Source organism: Rhyacophila brunnea, unplaced genomic scaffold (genome assembly GCF_057557595.1).
Source record: "Rhyacophila brunnea isolate RB1 unplaced genomic scaffold, BYU_Rbru_1.0 scaffold_4, whole genome shotgun sequence".
NCBI lineage: Eukaryota > Metazoa > Arthropoda > Insecta > Trichoptera > Rhyacophilidae > Rhyacophila > Rhyacophila brunnea.
Genome location: NW_028233068.1, coordinates 21,835,882 through 21,856,448, shown reverse-complemented (window position 1 = coordinate 21,856,448; position 20,567 = coordinate 21,835,882). Strand labels below are relative to the sequence as shown.

At 31.4% G+C, this 20,567-nt stretch overlaps 1 protein-coding gene and 1 non-coding gene across 2 annotated transcripts in view; both read right to left on the bottom strand.

Annotated features, from left to right (window-relative positions):
- The window catches only part of LOC147067089 (semaphorin-2A-like), a 110,910-nt gene that overhangs the window by 55,927 nt on the left and 34,416 nt on the right, over nt 1-20,567 (bottom strand). Inside the window, exon 4 of the mRNA XM_085954828.1 lies at nt 19,550-19,612. Coding sequence (XP_085810954.1) covers nt 19,550-19,612 — 63 coding nt within the window. The remainder of the gene's footprint in view (nt 1-19,549; nt 19,613-20,567) is intronic.
- On the bottom strand, nt 7,647-7,717 carry TRNAG-GCC (transfer RNA glycine (anticodon GCC)). Its single transcript has one exon. It is a non-coding gene; the product is annotated as a tRNA-Gly (tRNA).

Sequence of the window (20,567 nt, the reverse complement as noted above, 5' to 3'; positions counted from 1 at the left end):
GACAAACGCCGTCATATAGTGGTACTCAAGGGTGACTAAATGCCCACAGGGACGCCCTAAAATCCGCTGGATAAACGAACTCATAAAGTTCGGTGGATGTATGTGGTAGTAAAGAGCTAGAAGAGTGGAGATAGAGGATGCCTTCATCCAGCACTGCGTCAACCTCAGCTGTTGATGATGATGAGACTAGATGAAAAATGTTTTTCACAACCCGTTTGAACAAAATCGTTTTGAGCCCTTCATAGGTTTTGAGCGCTTCTCAATTTCATCGTAACTAGGTGTAGTTAGTTAAATTGATAAAGCACATTGGCCGAAAATTGATGGATGCGAATTCGAATCCCGCCTGCTACCATATTTTTTTTCTTTCTCGAATATGTATGTTTCTGAGGTGTTTCGAAGTAGGTACTATTGCAATTAATAGTGAGGCTATTTAGAAACGCCATGACTTAAATTATCTCTTAGGTTTTTCTTTTATAATTCAAATATAAATCCAAAATTAAAACGTACAGTTTTTTATATTTTAGATTTTTCAATAGTTTTTTTTGTTCAGGTATATTTTTCCAGTAGCCACTCGGGCCCTATGACTGAACATCGTCAAACGAGGCGCAGAGATACTGATTGTGACCGATTGTAGTGAGAGATAGAGAGAGAGATCAGGGTTCGGAATAGAGATTCCTGGAGAACGGGCAGTCAAACATGTAGTGGACTGGTCTGTAGCACCAGCTTGTAATTAAGTATATATACTGTCAACCTCAAATATTCGTAATCCAAATAATTAATATACCCTAGTCTACCATTGGACAATACTGTCTTGCCGAAACAGTCATCACATTCTGATCGCTGTGCTTTATCAGTAAAACTGTCGATTTCCAAATAATACACAACAGTCTATATTGTAATTGCTACAATTACATAATTAAATTTGTATGTAACACAAAATGTATGGAGATTAATCATTGTAATATTCAAAATCCTCTTCTCTCACTACTATTGTTTATAGAAATTTTAAGGACAAATATTTACTAGTCTTCGCGAAATTAACAAATTCTGTATTTTGATTAAATATCTTACGTCAATTTATTAGTTAAAACCACTCAGTTTTATAAAGTTTTCATATGTAGTTGATTGTAAATTAAGTTTTACACCATTTTCAAGTATATTGTAAATCGCTGTAAGTGAAAGTAAGAGTGAAATGCAAGAATCGCTGCATTTCAAGCGTACTTTTTGTTTAGCAAAAATCTTATGAATAATACAAAATATGACTACTTTAAATATCTTTTCAATTTCTCGTGTCAGAGGTTTTTGAAAAAAAGTTTACATCAAAATATCGACTAAATGAATCCGGCAATTTATTGTTTTCTACATGCTATACTAAATTTATCTAACCGTTTTGATTTTTGGTTCACTAAGAAATTAAATCGCCGCTACATTAATTCTTGTAATTTGTCCGGATTATTTACCATGACGTTAGATACAAATAATTACACCCCGCGGATTTTGCTATGAGGTCTCATTCACGCTGCGCCCAGTTTGGAAATACGACGGTATCTCCGTTTCAGACGTTTTCATACGTTTCATTTTAAATCTAACAATAAAATTACAAAAAATATGACTAAAAATTCCATTCGTGCCCTTGATATATATATTAATAATTTAAATGAACATTTATCCCAGCATAATATCAACAACAAGAAAAGAAAGTTCAATTAAAAACCTATGATTTCATTAATTGTAAACAATTACTAATTATTCCTCCCAAATAAAACATTTTAAAATCCAATCTTTAGCAAATCTGCCTACTATTTTTAATGTTGTAATGTTTAAACTAGTAAACTAGTAGTCTAAATATATTATTGTTCCTGTTTTTCATATTACCACCCGGATATACTCGTAATCACGATCTCTGTAAATTGTATAAATATATAAAGCTATTCTTAGTATACCTAATAGACTATTTTTTTATTCAACGAATAATTTACAAGACTTGAGAATGTTACATTCTCATTTTGAGATGTTTTCAAATTATGTACGTTCAAGATATATAATGTTATATTATTAGCAAGTCTAAGTACGTTATAAAAAATAAAATATTGCAGTGATCCGTGAAGTCGTGACGAATTAAGGCATTTAATTTACATCTATCTTGATTTAATATACAAAAACTGATAGCCAACATTGTAACGCTATTTGATGAGCAGTGACGTCCCTAGACAAAATGCCGCCCCTAGGCAGGGTGAAAATGCCTGGTGTCGTATTTTTTTTTTCTGAAAAAGTTATTTAGTGGGGATATGCATGAGATGTTTTCAAAGTATGTATTTTCTTAATATAATTTATATTTATTAAAATATTTCGCAGAAATTAGCTATGAATACCGGTGATTCAGGTGTTCTGTTAGTTTAACAGTTCAATGCGTAGTCGAAAATATTACAAACAATAAAGTGACATAAGAATGTCTCTTACAAACGTATATGGGTTCAAATTCCTTTCTTTTCGCGAAGTTTGATCCTATAAACATAAACTATATTAGAAGGGGTGTATTATAAAGAGTGAATAGGATATATCATATTTATTTATTCCAGACAGGATGCCGCTCAGTTTGTCGCTACAAGATGGTGACGTGTCATAGATTAAGGGGCCGTGTCAAAAACACTACTCGATTTTCCTCTACCCTAACACCCTTTTTTGAAGGGGTGGATAGATAATACGGCACCCTACGCTCAATTTATTCAAAACTAAAAGGGAGGGTGAATATCTATTGTACGAGGGTCTCGTTGATTTTTCAATATAACATTCCGAACGTAAAAAATAAAGGCGTTTAGTTTTTCACAGTTCCGTTTATCTTATAATAATTGCTTTCAAGTGTACTACATATGGTTTTCCAATACGCGTTTCTGATAAATAAAATGGGCTGTATTCTCAAAAATGAGAAAAAAATAACGATTCTATGAAAATTTTAGGTCACGAACACTGGCTGGACTAATAACTTACTATATAGCACTTTTCAGTCGTTTATTTTTATGGATAAATCATGCATACAACGGAGAATAATGTAGGATTATCGACATTGCCAACACATTATCCTACTTAGTTATTTACTTAAGCAACATCTTAAAGATTTAATTATTTAACTAGATGGCTTGAGACGTGGCTCTGAGACAACGTCTTTTTATTATAAAGATTTATTTAAAGTAAAGTCTAATTATTATAGAGTACAGCGTGAAATATTACTATATTGTTTTCAGTTGTGGCTTAAATATTAGCAGTAATTTTTGAAAACTCATTAAATTTGTCGCTAGACCCGTACTCACAGGCGTTTAATGAATACGTTTTAGTTAAAATATTTTTTACACATTCATTAATTACTTGTATCCGTATATGTATCTACATATAAAATTGAAAATACTTCAATGACAAGAGAAGTGAAAAGATTATGACATTACACATTACTTTAATTAATTACCAAAGATTTCAATTATTATATATGATATCCTTTTGCAATAAAACATGAGTATTTGTGTTAATAGAGTACCTAGAGTTTCTATGAGATTAATTATTAACCTATATTATTCTGCTAATTGGTAATATTATTTAGTATTTTATGGTTATGGTGATTATTATATATAAAAAAACGTTGTTGTTATTATTTGTAAATACCTACTTTATTATTTATTGTTGATAAAAGTGTTATTGGAATAAGGGTTGACATATCCACAGACGTTAGTAATGTTTATAGATCATTTATAATACTAAATACTATGCATCAACCCAGTCTGCTGATAAAATATATAAATAATGTCAAGGACTATGTTCATATCTGGAGCAGCATCTTTGATAGCGAGGCTGTCACTAAATGGAGAATAGTTACATGTTACGTCAAAGCTGCAACAAATTTTAAAGAGGAAAAATATTACTAAATGCGACTAAAACGCATGTGTTACTTAAGATCTTTTGTCTGTCCAATTTATATGTATGTCGCAGATAATGATTTAGATTTAGAGGTATAAAAATATATCAGAATGTACAGACTTGTTAGAATTACAGATAGAAAATAATAAATTATATGACAAAGAAAATATCATCTATAGCTATACGGTGGTGTAGATACGAAATACAAAAGGAATCAGATTGAAGATAAAACATATAGTAGGCGTCCATTATTGGATACATCTGAATAGAGGTAAATGCTGGAGCAAGGTTATAGTGCCAAGAAGAAGATACAGAAACGTGTTCAATCTCAATACCATCATCCGGGGTCGATCCACTGCCGGATGAAGACCATCCCTGATACCACTCATCTCGGTCCCTAGTTCTCTGCTGCCACGTACATCCATCGAATTTTATGAGTTCGTCTATCTTGCAAGTTTTAGGGCGTCCCTATGGTTGTTTAGCGCTCATTGACAGCATTTTTTCAGCGGTTGCTCACTCGCCGAATGGCATGTCTAACTCATTTCCATTTCATCTGCTAAACGACCTTTATCACGTCGCATATCTGGTCTATACACGTTATGCCCAACATGCATCTTTCCATTTACATTAAGAGTCCATGTTTTAAACGCATACGCCCAAATGTATTCCATGTCAGTTTGGTTCTGCGAGAAACCTTGGCATCACCGTATCTTAGAATGCTGGAAAAAGAGGAGCCATTCGCTAGAGAAGGCTATTCGATAGCCAAATCATCCGGATTACGATCTTCAGCCATGATGTCATGATGAATAATAAGAAGAAATAATATTCCATTCACTTAAATAATTTTCGTTCGTAGAGGGGGGCATACGGACCCAAAGCCGCACACAATGGGTGGTTATCTAAATATAATGTATCAATAATATTAATATACATAATACTATAACATAATATCAGTAAGTATTTATATATTTGTATATTTGTATAACCAATGAAAAAAACTAGGCATGAATAATGCATGTCCGATATATGTGTATTTACCATTTCTCTTGATAAAATACCTAAACGAAAATAATGTATTCTCGGTTACGACTAAAAATTTGTCAAAAGAAATTCAATAAAACTGTAGCCAACATATTAACAGAAAGACAAAAATAAAAATATATATCACATACATAACATCGTTTCCAATTTGAAACGAAATATATTATGCGTTATATTGAAATAGTCGAGCAACCCTGGGCACAAGGGCACTTGTATCTGTCCGAGGATCATAAATAAATACGCTTCGTGGCGCTGAAGTTCCCCGCCACTTGAAAACTTCGATGAAAATTCTGTCATCGGGGAAGAACCGTTTTGACAAATTGCACTCGTCATTGACACAGAAAAGCGGTCGAAATGTTTTTGTTTGCACGTTCCGTTGTCCTGTAGATGTTTGATGGGATTTTAATGAAAATTTGAAGTTAGTGCCTACCCCATTCAATCATATTTTGTTGACAATACAAGGCGAGGGAATTTAAAGTTCAATTTTATTTTAAAATCTTCCAGGCGGACCATGCACATTATAATTATAAAGTATATTTACGAAGGTTGTAAACCTGAACAAGGGTAGAAATAAGAAAAAAAAGGACAAAATATGACCGATTCTCATATAATACTTTGTGTCGATACAATAATTAGTAAAATATATTTATGAAATACCATTTTCACTTATTAGTGGAGCCAATATTATGCACCCACATTTCTGATATTATATTAACAGACTTTATATGAAAATTGGTTGTTATTCATTCGCCATTGGTTTTGAATTATACCTACTTTTTGCCAGTAAGCGATGCCGGTCTTAATTTTTGATTATTTAAATTTAATTTAGTAGAGCAAAGCATTATTTTCAAGAAGAACTATTATGTGATATAAGATTGAATTTTTGCCCTACATCAATAACATAGCAACGGCTTTTATAATTAGGATTTTGAGAAGTTCTTCGCGAGTCACTCTTAAAATAACTTTGGACAGTGATCCACGTCCATTATGCCACGGTATATTACCCGAAAGGTTGTTGAGACATGGTAGCCGGTGGACAAAGAATATTAGTAGGTACTTAGTGTTGCTATCGTAAAAGATTACAATCGTGATTAATTGACCAAACTAGAGGCAGTTTAATTTTTGATTGATTTTCTTATTTTGTTTCCTAATAACTATTTATTGTTGAATTATACCTTATACTTATTTATGTTATTACTATTGCCACATGAATATAATATATAATAAGGCAGTCCAGCGAAAGCGGTTAACATAGACGCTTTTGCATTCGTATACCTACCTGAAAAGGAAAGAGTTCTTCAATTGAGCTAGCGAGCATCCAAGTTAAAATGAAATTTCCCCAGGCTTGTTTTTTTCGGAGCAAGGAAGCGTGTTGTAATCTCTAGCCCCTTTCAATAAGTGAAAAATCAATTCAATAACTGAGTATAATTATTATATAAATGTGATTTGTCGAATGTGTAAATGTGTTTGGTTGGATCCGTCCATAAATAATCTACTTATTGTAAATTGCTTACCATCCCATCTCTTAGAATCTAAATGATGTCTAGTTTTCTGCTGTTTACCGTAAGGTACAATAAAATTAACCTTAGTGTGATATTATCTAATGAAGTCATACGTTGTGTTTGATGAATATTCAAATGTAATGTACAAAATCTATTTGTCTGGTAGTGGGCATAACTATTTTTGAATCTATTGAACATTTTTTTATAGCAACATTTTATATGTAAGATAAATTATTATTCGAAAAGATTCATAATTAATTTATCGTTGTTGTTTTCATACGCGAAAAATCAGAAAAAGAAAATAAGTGGTTCTACGCTACAATAAACACGTAGTTTTTTGTGTAGTCACTAGCTTTGAAACATAAGAAAAATATTTATTTTCGTTGAAAATTTCAAAAACATTCTTAGTGCTTTCATAACAAAGGTTGTTTAGTTTTACGGTTAACATAATAATATAAAAAAAGTAAATGGACATCAAAAATAACGACAATATTTTCTTGGAAGTGATATTTTGACACGTGACTACATGCTTTTTTCGTAATATTATTTATTATTAGTTTTACAAATGTTTTAACAAATAAAATGTTTTTTATCACAATTTTGGAGCAAGTTAATCGAAATTTTTCATGTTCTGTTATTACCGTATAATTGTGAGTTAATTGACCCACCGTTGGTCAAAACTGACGTAACTGATAGAACGTATTGTTGCATTAATACGGCGGAGCCGATCGGTGGTGTATCGAAACTCGAAATGATTTGACGGGTCGAGGTTTTCAAATAGTAGTCACCTAGTTCTACGCAATAAATGCCGTTAACAATGGGACCGGATATACTCAAATTTCCCGGCGCCAAAACCTCTAATAAAAATAAAAAGTAGGTATGTATAAAACATCAGTAGCCTGATAATAAGTACCCCCGCTACACGGAAGTACATTGGAACATGTATATGTCTGAGAGCGATTGAAGACACATAATGTACTTATATGTAGCGGAGTACTCAACATCAGGCTACTGATTCAGGCGGGTGGGTAGAGGTTGGTGGTGTTTCGTGTGTTTGTAACAGAGAGATTGTACACTGTGAGTTCTAAACGTTTTTTGATTGACTCCCAGCGATAAAACAACATGGTTATTAATATTATCCTTGTCAAAAAAATAATAATTTAATAAATACATATTAATAGTAAAAATACAAAAAGTTGCATCGGCCGGGAATCGAACCCGGGCCGCCCGCATGGCAGGCGAACATTCTACTACTGAACGACCGATGCATACAGGCGGCTGTTATATTTTATAAAATGTTATTTTGCATAATATTACAATATGTATTCACTTATTGACGTATATTAAATATTAATATTAAGGTTAAAAATATAACTTAATAATTTAAGAAATACATATTAATAAAATAAAATATAAAAAATATTTGTCGGAGCTTGGATTCGAGCCCACGCCAACAGAACTTCAATTCAATTTTTAAACAATGACTGCTGCCTTATTAGACCGCTTGTCGCAATGTTGTGAAAATAATAATAATAAAATGAGTATCACAGTAACATTTTGCGTTACACTCAAATTTGGTGCACAGAATTTTATTTTAATGTCACGGTGAGCGGTAAAACATAAATACATGTTAAAATAATATCTGTAATAACAATATGAGTAGAAGATAATAATAACCATTAATATACTGACAATTATTTCAAATGAAGTTCAAAATTTAATTAAAACAAGTGAATACTACGATAAATCTATGATGATTCATTTTAATTGAAAACATACTACCCACTTTATTACCTATTACTATATCATAAAATATAGGCTGTGTATTTAGTTTGGCTGGAAGAGTTCAAATTCCACTCAGTCTAATTTTTTTTTGAGATTTTTTCTAATAAGTAGTTGCGATTCGAAAAAGTGTACGAATTTTATTCATTGGATGGTATCTTGTGATTAATTTTGTTTACGACTATGTCTTGGTTAAATGCTACAATTTTCTAATTTTTTTCTTAATATTGGTTTATTAGATATAATCCTATGTAAAAATGTTGTGTACTGGAAACGCTGTGCGGTATTTTTACCGAGCTCAAAATAAATAAAAATCGTCGCCACGCAAAAATAGCATGATAAAATTCTGGCGCATTACAAGAAGCATTCTGGAAATTATATCGTTACAACTGACGACAGATATTTATTGCGTACTTTTACAATTTAAATAGGACACGATTCGGGTGAGGTTTGTGGGGAAATTACACAACATGCTGTGACGTTGATGTATTTCATCAAATAAGGGTTATGTCTACATATTACTTTTTGATGACTGACTCTTGTAAATAGATAATCAAATTATAAAAAAAATATTATGTTCGCACTTGTCCACCTTTAAAGATATCATTTATTTAATTAATTTAAAATGTTTTTGAAAAAACCTAAGATATATTTCTATTCTAGCCACAATTTTGGTTCAAGTGCGATTCGACTCACATTTTTTAATTTTATTAAGATGGATTTTGTCTATTGAGCTCTAAATGAGTTCAATTTTTGCTTATATATGCCACTGCAATAGTTATAGATAATTCAGATTTTGCAATTAAATTCAAGACATGCTCTTACTACCCAACGGCGGGGGTAATCATTTTTTTAGTTATTTCATTACTTATAATGTAATTTTAGTAAAAAAAAAAAAAAAGAAACACAAGCCACAGAGGAAGGGAGAATTACAAAGTAATTTTCGTCATACGTTACATACTTGACAGGTTAATATTATTGTGAATTGTAAATGTAAGGTATCTAAATTTAATTAAATGCAGGTGCTATAAGGCATTACTGTCTTGGAAGCGCAGAATTACTGACATGCAAAAGCGGACAAATAAATGTCGGAAGATTCGCATTTTAGTTACAGTGCAGCATTCTTTCTTACTCGACATAGTACCAAATATCGTTTTACAAAGAAAATCAATTCCATTACATTGACTGCTGAATTAGTTGTGTGCCCTGGTCATTATCCGCTTAGGTGCTTGACATTTTTGTGCAATTGCAATGGGCTAGATAATATGTCCTCTCGATGGTGGATAACCAATGGTTAAATAAATGAAATTATATAAGGGGCACTAAGCGACTACAGAGATGCTTTAAAACCTGCTAGATCGACAAACTCGCGGATAATAAGGTAGCAATGAGCTGGCTGAAGCCTTCATGTAGCAGTAGATCGACCCCAACTGATGATTATGATGATACATATTGATTAGATATACATAGTATAATAATTATAATAAGACACACCCCTTTGTTGGAATATATTATATATTTTTCTATTATACTCGCAATGAAATTATGAAAACAATCTAACTTTTCCACGTTTATATTAAATTTGGCACACGTTCGAGAATAATAGAGCATTTATATTCAGTTGCAGACATTTTTTCTCTCGAAGCATAAAAATGACACGTAGCCATTGTTTACGTAAAATATTGACAGGAGAAGACGCCAAACACAAAGATGTCATTTACCATGCTCAAGAATATTTTATATATAAGTATATATATATTTTTTAATATATTTTTAAATAGAAAAAAATCCATTTCTCCTATCTAAGGTTAACATGTGTTTACCTTTACATTATCGTGTTCACGGGTACAAAACAGACATATACAAACTTTTTATGAAATGAGAATTTGATTTTTTTAATAATTTGGTATATCATTCATCAAAATACGTACGTCAAGCTGATTAGATTAATCAAGATATTTGTTTAAAATAAAACGACTATATTATGTGTGAAATGTAGGTACCTACGTGTAAAATTATTTGCAATAATTGATCTCAGTTCAAGAATTATTGATTAAACCAGAATTGTGGTAAAAAAGGAGTGATAATCTTTGAGATTTACGAACCGGAACGGTGCTCCTGTGCTTTCCGGTCCATTTCAAGCCCTGAGTCATCGAGAGTATCATTGAAGACTTAGCGGAAAAACGAGTGTTTTATCAGCAAATTTCACATTCGAGGTAGAATATCCTCGGTTAGACTGCATTTATTTGGTCAAATAACTCACAGATAAAATGGTAAACTGGAAAAACTATTGTTATTAATTTAGTTAGCCAAAAAGTAAAGACGAGCTCCATCAAGATGGGCGAATCAAATCAAAGGTGTCACAGGCTTTCCTTTGATATATGAATCTACGAAGAAGACTGCCAAATGGCCACGATTGCCATTCATGAGATGTTTTTAAAAACCAAATCAAAACAACTGATTTAGTTTGAGAGAAAATTAATATCTCACCTCAATATTCACGATCATAAAATCCCGAAATCGTGTGAAAATGCTTTCATATTCTCGGATATAGACATTTAAATTTGCGATGTGTTTAGCCAGTTTCACAACATGTTTTAATCACTACTATGAACAGAGTATAAAAAATGTATAAATGTAACGACAAACGTAAAACATCTAATACCACCTATGTGTTAATTGATATATACCATAATAGTTATATACACGAATATAATATTTAAATATTTATAAAGAAGTAAATAATATTCATTAACGACTATAGTCAGAAGATAATTTTATTATTGCCATCAACGGATGATGTTGAAAATTTAATTTTGGAATGAGCAAAAATACGTGAGACATCTATCAAAAGATTAGCCCACGATTACGTAATTTTTCAGATCCTTTTCATCAACAAAAAATCATTTGCACGAAGGCGACAGTCTGGGCACAGTTTAATTGATGTGAATTTATACACAGTTTAATTAAAAAAACATACCTTTACTGCAAATATTTATTTATGCTAAACAAAATTAAAATGTTACATGTTTACCAGCTAAATGTTTGTAGATTTAATATAATAGCCCGAGAGCATAACGAACATAAAAACACCACTTTGTTATGTTAAAATAAAACGTTCCTACACTTTTGTATTATTTATATTTTTTGACGTAGAACCACGTCTTTATATTTGGAAAGTTAGATGAAAAACGATGACTTTATAATTATTATTGCTTATACATTTTGAAGAACATAACAATATTAAAAATGTATGACTAGGTATACAATGGAGTCCCATGACTATGAATATTAGATTTAAACTGGACGGACCTTTAAGGTCTGCGAGATAAATGGGATGAAATTCACCTCGATTACTGAGTTCCGGCGGTCATTTTACGTTCATAACTTTGTGAAATCTTAACCGATCCGATTTTTTTCACTGCGCTTTTTTAACCATCCATTTATTCAATTCACTATACAATTTAAAAAACACTTTGTTAATTTCGCCCAGGACCGTCCATAAACTCTTCGATTCAATTCGTCAATGAATCACTATATTTTTTTTTATTACGGTGTGAATTTTGACCGGGTGTGGAACCTATTTAATTATTTTTATTACGAGAAATCGTGGTTACATACTGGTTATCCATTCGCTTATTTTTTTTTAAATAGGTACCATAATCAACCCTTGATTCACGGATTTCGAGATATACATATGCTATTATGCCACTACTCCAACGTGGTTCTATAATGGTGTTAGTATAAGATTAGCAATAAAGATATATTTTCGTTTCGCTATTAATATGGCAGTTCACAAATTCTGCTGTATGCTACAATATTGGTTTCAGAAAAGGCGGCATTTTTTTATGATATCGGTACAAAATTTCTTATAATATTGTGGTATTTAATATGAAATCTCTGCGACCCACATCAAGATTTGGACCATCGTGAAAAAGTGTATTTCACAGCATTACATTTCAAATAGATTTTTCGTAGCATTTCCGCAGATAAACGAAGTTTAATGATACCTTTGCGTTATTTTATTATTTAAAGATTAAATCGTTTCTGTTCTGGCAGAACACACTAACTGGAGAATACTAGTTTTGAGTAATTTGACTTTGAATTGTTAAAAAGTTTAAAATAATGGTCTATCATGTGAGTTTATTAAGTAATCGTAAAAAGGATGACTTTAAAATAAAGACTGTTTATTTATTAAGAAGGTTTTCAGAGAGTAAAGTTTGAAATAAGGAACATTTTGGTACTAACTCAATATGTCATTTTTTCGAATTAGTGTCTTCTGCCAGAACAGTGACAAAATACTGTTTCACCAAAGGGTTTGGACTACGGGGACCGTTCGTCGTTAATTTAGAAACCCGTAGTTTATTTTCGTTACGTTTTGAAAAAATACTGCAGACAGATTGACACGGAGAAAAAACCTCTTACGTCTGATTTGGATAGGGGCACTTTGGATTGGCAACTCTAAAAAGCAAAAAAGTCACTAATCCGATTCTGAGTGGAAATTTTTCATTTGGCAACACGGAAAAGCGAAAATCTAATTGTAAATGAAAAATTTGACTAATTCAACAACATCCACTATTTTTAAAAAGAAAATATGGTCACTGTAACAATAATTACAATAATACAGAATAATAAAATACATAGAAATAGTAATCGTATATATAATCTTAAAATATTCCATACTTTCTGTAGGTATTTAAAGATGCTCGTCATAAACTGCGTTCATTACCCCATCATTATTGGTTTGTTTTGAGGATTTATTATAAAGACCGTGTACTGTTGTTTACGATTTTTTGAGATTGTTCAACTTATGTTTGAAAAAAAATATTGTTGAATATATAAGGTTACCATATAGCATATACGATAATAAAAAATATTGGATTTTCTTGTTCCTATAAATATCTGCATATTTAATAAATGTATGGAATTGACTGATTGAGTGAATCTAAAATTTTAAATGCTTTGTTTTTTTGACAGATGTGAAGTTTGTTACAACTTATAGCTATTTAATTATTGACCAAAGTAACTCTTTGCTATCTTTGCTTTCATGTATATAGTCACCATATATTTATATAGACATAAATAGTTATCTTCAACATTACAGGTTTTGACATTGTTTTGATTATTAAGTTAAATAAAAAATACATGAAAAGTATTCTTATTAAAATATTCCCTTTTTATTTTCGCAAGAACTTATTAGATAAGATTTTAACAAGAAAAATAACAATGGAATAAGAGAAAAGAGTCCAATAAATGGGCACCTTCTATAATGGTTTTATTAGTAAACTTTTGAATTCAATATATATATATTGAATGCCTCTTATTAGCTTATTTAGAAGACTCCAACCTTCGCACTGGGTTAGCCAGTTCCTCACCGGCCATGGCAACTTCGCGGCCAGACTCCACGAGTTTGGCTTGATAGTAGATGGGCCGGGTTGTACCTGCGGGCATGACCACCAAGATGTTGAACACATCCTCTGGGATTGCCCGCTTATGGAATTCGAACGAGTGGAGCTGTTTGCCAGGGTCCGTCCTCACACGGGCCCAATTGGTCATGGAGATCTGGTAGCAACCGAGGCCAACTTTGCGGCATTTGAGAAATTTGCAGCGTCGTATGGGGAGCGGGATAGTCCCGACTCTTCTGTAGACTCATCCATTTCAATTCGTGACACTCAGTATGCGGGTACACAAAGCTCTTAACGTCAGCGGACAGCGGAGCCAGTCCAAAAACAGACATTTTCTTTCTTAACTTTCTTCTTTAAACACTACGGTGCATGGTTGCAGCATCAGTCCCGTGCGGCTCCGTCTCGGGACGGAATGAGCACTTAAAATCACTTCTTTCAGACACGTTTAAAGCGTCATAGAAAGCGGTCGTGCATATCCACGGTTGTGTATATATGACGGGTGGTGGTAAAAAAAAAAAAAAAATACTACACTACACATTAAGCGAAATAAGCCGGTTGATCAATATTAAATTAAGTATATTTTGTATAATTTTATTCAATAATAAGTATCTAGTGTATATTTGTGCTAACGTTAAAAATAAAATAAATTATACTAATAGTAAAAGATATGTTTTTAACTTACTACATTTTTCGTAATATCATTTCGGCACTTGTCAACACATTCCCTATTCCCTCATTCTCTGTAAGCATTAAAATACCTTCCCACAGATAAAGCATTGTTGAAGCAGCTCAAATTTTCTTCTCTCACCACAAACATCGTCTCCTCAAAAGCGTAACCAAGCAACGTCGCGTCGCCTTGACACTTCCTTGAAAGGATTTTCTGAATTAAACGGTTTCACGAACGCATTGTACATGGCGCCAATGTTGTCTTTATACTTACCTCCTTCTACTTAATATTAGGATTTTAACTTCGCACATAGAAATATATATTGTTACGTCATTGTTTAAACTCAGACATACTCGTGGCTGTTAAGAGATCACTCGAGAAGTTAATGGCACTTAAGTGCCAATAGCATATAAATGAAACAGGTGAGTAAACAAATAAATAATTAATACAACATTATAAGTATATATAAACGAATATAGCAGGCATGTAGCGGATCATATTATGGTATTTTACATATCTACTAAAAGGTATATTAATATAGGTACTATTTACGATCATTGCTTGTTAGCTACTCGTTTAACCTATAAGGTCTTTCTTCTGCATCAAGAACACATTAAAAAACAATGTGTGAATTTTCTAGTCGCGGAATTCGGTTTAAGAAAACAATAAAAAATATGTGGTATAAATGCTAAATTTTTATTTAACGTTTCTAGTCAATTAAGATGATTTATTTATCGTATTATTAAGTCAGTGGCAAATTTTATTTATATTGGATGAAAATTGCAGTTTATTATTTTATTAAAATATTATTCTCTAATTTTGTAAGGAATTATTCTTTAGCAAGAAGCTTTAGCTTGGGTCGAAGCTTCAAATAATGCTTGATATTTATTTATTTAGAAAGCGTATTATGGCATTACAGCGATTGGTCAATGCGACATAATACATAATAAATACAAATTATAAAAATGACTTACAAATAACAACCAATATAACAAGAAAGTATGTGCTTATGTAGATATTAAAGTTAAATGAAAAATAAATTATAAATTTAAGACGTCCACAAACGTGATATTGTTAATAAAAAGAAAATCAACCTTTATGGTGCCATCAAATAAGTTAATCGCACGACACACAGCATCATGAAACATCACATCTGTCCTGCGTTGGAGTATCATGAAGACCGTAGAATTTTGGAGAGAATATAAGTTTAAAAAAATAAGCTTCTATAATCTATATAGAAAACATTATTTTTCTTCTTATTTTTATCAGAAAATCTCTCGAGACTTTTTATGTTTAATTTTTGTATATTTAATATGAATATAATAATACCTAGAACAATATATTTTTTATATAAATTCATAAAAATTATCGTAAAAAACACATTTTACCGCGAGAGCAAGAAAAGTCTTTGCTCAAATCTCAATAACAAGAAACACAGGTATACCCTTAAAAATTAAACTTTTAAAAGATACAGGTCTTGCAATATGCAATAACACTTCCAGAAATGGCTACTTTAAACGTAAATTATGCAAAAGTATAGCATTTGGGTCCTGCATTAAAAACATTTTCTGTGGCTTTCGCGGGGGAAACGTACTTTGCATAACCAATATTTGTTATTCATAAAAAATCTGTACATACACTGATGTAAATATTATTAAAAATTTACCGACATGGTTGTGCGGAAAAAAAGGTTATCAAAACCGTGCAGTAGATTCTGGGAATATTCACATTTTTAACTTTATTGAAATTAATATGTGAATACCCTATTAGCTATAAAGTTGAAATTATAATAGGGAGTTATGTAATTAGACTAAATACAATTATAATTATTGTTAATAATACGAAACATTTTATTGCATTTGAAAAATGGGTACAAAATATGCATTTAATATTTTTAAATAGGTACTATAATTAGATAACTTGCTTTTCATTGTTTTTGAGATAGCTATTGAATATCATTCTACATTTCCTTCTCTACAAAATGATAAAACTATGTAAGTCTTGAACTGTATTAATTTTGTGTTTGAAAATATTAGATAACTTTAAAACCATAGATGCATTAAATAAATTATATACAATTTTTTTCATACAATTGAACATTATTTAATTGTTTCCAATTAGACAAGCTCATTTTTCCATTTTTATTTTAAATAAGCCTAGCTAGATTTATGTTAACACAATCACTGCATACCTTTTAATTAATTTTTAATAACCACATTAAAATAATTAAATAACATGCTAAATGCATCTAATGGCCGTTTAACGGGGACACGGCAGCCGTGTCGTCCGCGTCGAACGAGTTATTAATCAATTTAAGTTTAAATTTCATTTTCCCTACAGTGACCGAATCAGCGTTATCTACTTGTAGTACTGAAGTGACGAATTAATAAAATCGGTCTAATAGAAATTGATTTTAAATTATATTAATTGGCGATTGTTTTAGTCTTATAGAATCAATGACATTATTAATGGACGACTCACTCAATACAGTAGTTAGCAAATAAATTCACGCATAGCGACATTCGCACATGTATAGGTATACGTCACGCAATTTCCATTATGCGACATCACGCATCGGGAATTTATAGCAATATCACCTTTATTGTAATGGCGTTAGAACAGTGTTTCTAGTGACAATCATCGTTTGAGCGAACCCGTTCGAACCGAACCATTCGGCAGACCCGACACAAAGCATCGGGAATTTATAGCAATATCACCTTTATTGTAATGGCGTTAGAACAGATTATGCCATTCGGCAGACCCGACAAAAAAGTGAGTGTCATTTTTCTTTCCAGATGCGTCGTCCATATTAATATGTCATTGTATTAGTAAAAAAAACTGATAAATAAGAATGGTTTAGTGTTCTATGACATTTATTGTTTTGCTTCAAAGCATAGCATATAATAAGTATCTAATATCTACTCTACATGGAGATAGATTATTTAAAAAGACTTTTTAGAGAATGGCGGTTACCTATTCACTCAACCTATTGGGTTCTTGCTCTGTGTTCAAAAATACACCGAAACAATGACATGTCAATTTAAGTCCACTGCTGTATTCGAACCGGATCCCTATACATTTGATGGAACGGCTTCTGTATAATATTATATCATTGCGAAATATTTATTTTAATGGATGAAAAATGGTTTTATAATGATCAGCTCGTTGTCATCATATATACCTACAAACATATTTAAACCAATGAGATTTTTTCTACAGGTAGGTAATTAAATTATAGTTTCAAATATTTGCTAGATGTACACACTTATCGAATATTAAAAATAATAATCGTCACTGTCAGTGTAGTGTTAATATTTATGAGGCACTAAAGGTATTAAAAAACGTAGGCATACTATTATTGTCGCTCCTAAACTGGGCATAAATGTGTCAATATAGAGTGAATTTTTTTTTTTTAATTTTTTGAAGTTACACTTCTTTTGGCGCATTTGGGAAATCAGATCAGAGTATATTTTTGGCGTGTGACAATATGTAACACATAATTAAATTTATTTTTTCACACGAAAAAAAACGTACTCGATTGGATTCGAACCACCGATTGTTCAGTTATCAGCCGAACGCACTACCTTTACGCCACAGTATGATACTGCAACCGTAACGATTATACAGTATAATAGTATAGTTTAAAATTGTTCCGTTGCCTAGGCAGCGAATTTATTATTGTCGGCCATTTGCAATTCCTTACGTAAACAAACGATTAAACGTCGGTTTCAACGAGTGACAGTTGGTACTTTAAAAATAAAAACAACGAGAAACCATTATATAATTTAGTAATATAAGTTAAAGTGTATAGATATAAACCAATGGCGTTCCAATAAGCGGTCCCTTTTCTTGAGAGTGTAATTTGATAATTAAGAGCTTGTCAAAGAATATAGTTTATCACAAGTTTTGTTTTTATTTTGTTACTCCAAAGAAGTATAACTTCTAACGCGCGTACATAAGTACACACACCGATTTTTTTTACGATGAATCGTTGTTAACCATTTTCTAAACACCCGGTGGTGTTTTTCATAAGACAAAACAAACATTTAAAAAATAGCATCCATTTTTTGCTCAGCCCCAGGATCGAATCCAAGATCCTATAGATGGCCGATTTACCAACTCGCCCATCTTAGCAAGTGTGATATATACAAATAATATATCCCCATATTATATTGGTGGAATTGTTTTTATTTTGACCATGTCCAATCCTAATAGGATCATATGGGCCTCCACAGAGTAGAGGTGTGTATTAACAGATTTTGTTTTTTACGAGAAATGGATGTTAGCCACTTGCCCAACCTATTAGGTCCATACCTTGACTCACACACAAATTGAAAAACAATCTGTGTACTTACCAGACCCAGGATTCGAACCTGGGATCTACGGCGTGATAGTCCAACGCTTAAGCCGCGCGGCCACCGTGGGCGCAATGGAATTATTACATAATATAATATTATATATGGTGGATTAATTAATAAATCGATTTAGTTGCAATTTTAGTCAAATATAGATTTATCGTTATGAAATGCAATATGTACAATTATCATATTTTGTTTTTTAATATAAGTTTAATACAGCGTAAAGACACATTGGGTTGGATGACTGGCTAACAACCATTCATTGTACAAAAAAAAACTCTCTTAATAAAACATTCACTCTATGGACGATATCATGCTTCACTTTAGACCGAAAATGGTTATTTACTAACCGATATTTCGGTATGAGAAAAACATTAACTGATTGCAATACTGGTTAGAGTCAAAAATCACATAACTTTTTACAGTTGACAGGGCAACATGTAAAGTTTTACAGTGAGTGTACATTTACACTAAAAACTTCTACGTTGATTAGAAAACTTTTAGCTACATGCTTTTTAATTTATATGTAACCGAATGGATTAGTAGAAAAACCATAATATATAATATTTAGATTACTTTAATGTATTAAAAAACTTTTGCACTGACATACAAAGACTAATGCTTTTGTTTTGACTTTAAGTTAATTATATTTAATATGTATTGAATTTCAGTAATTATTAAGTTAACTTATTTACAGAACAGTATTTTGAAATAATCTACAATCTACATGGTCTCACATTTTCACAAATGGTAGAATAGTAAAGCATTATAAAGAGAGATAAGATAAATGTTAGGTACTAAATACCTTACAGTGTAGCAAAGTGCCTTTAGAAATTTAGTGGAGGACTAATTTCCTTTTAACCGAGATCGGAATTAATTTTAACTCACCTCAGATTTTCCGCTAATAATACACTTGGCTACGTCAGTCGCTTCCAAGTAGAGGGAGTCTTTCTGAAATTAATACATGTATGATATCAGTGTGAGAGAATATTTATGTAACTAAAATTTATAACGTGACAAATGCTGCTTGAAAACAGGAGAAACACATATATTATTAAAATATTAAGAGATAATTTTTACTACTAACTATTGTTAAAATTGCAAATAATAAAATACATTGAAACCTTGATCATCCGGATTTTTGATTATCCGGATTATTCAAAACAAACACAAATTAGTTTCCTGAAATATTTATCTTCGCGATTTAAATATTTATTTTGAATATTATCGATATGCCATTGAAAATAAAACATGTTGTACTATTATTAAAAGACAAAGTGGTCTGACATACCTTCATCAAATACTTTTATAGACACGTTAAAAGTGTTTTTGGAGAGATAAGAATACTATGAAGAGTTTATAATGGTGATGTAATAGGTTTAAATTCGAAAAAACTACAAGTTTGTAGCATTAAGACTTGAAAATAATGCATCGGGGTAAAAAATTGTGATGCGAACGATCGTGGATTCCAAATTTTGAATGATGAGAAAATAATTGAGGAATTATCTTCCTTAGAGGAACAAGATCAAAAAGACAAATAGGAGATTTCCGAGGGGAGAAATTATTGGTCATACACATTATGAAGCTTTTCAATGCTTAGATGTCGCCATGAAGTGGTTTGAAAGCCTAGAAGAATGTCTTATAATGTCTTAAAAATATTCGTAATTTGGCAGTTTTCAAAAGAACAGCTAAGCAAAAAACAATAGGTTATTGAATTTTTTGCTAAAAAGTAATTTAAAATTGAAGCTATATGTATAATATATAATATCAATAAAAATTGTTCATGCAAAATGTACTTTTCTTTCTCTAACAATTACGATTTTTTCAATTATCCGGATTTCTCACTATCCAGACTACTTTAATCCCCAATAATCGAAGTTATACTGTATACTTAGGTAAATATTCG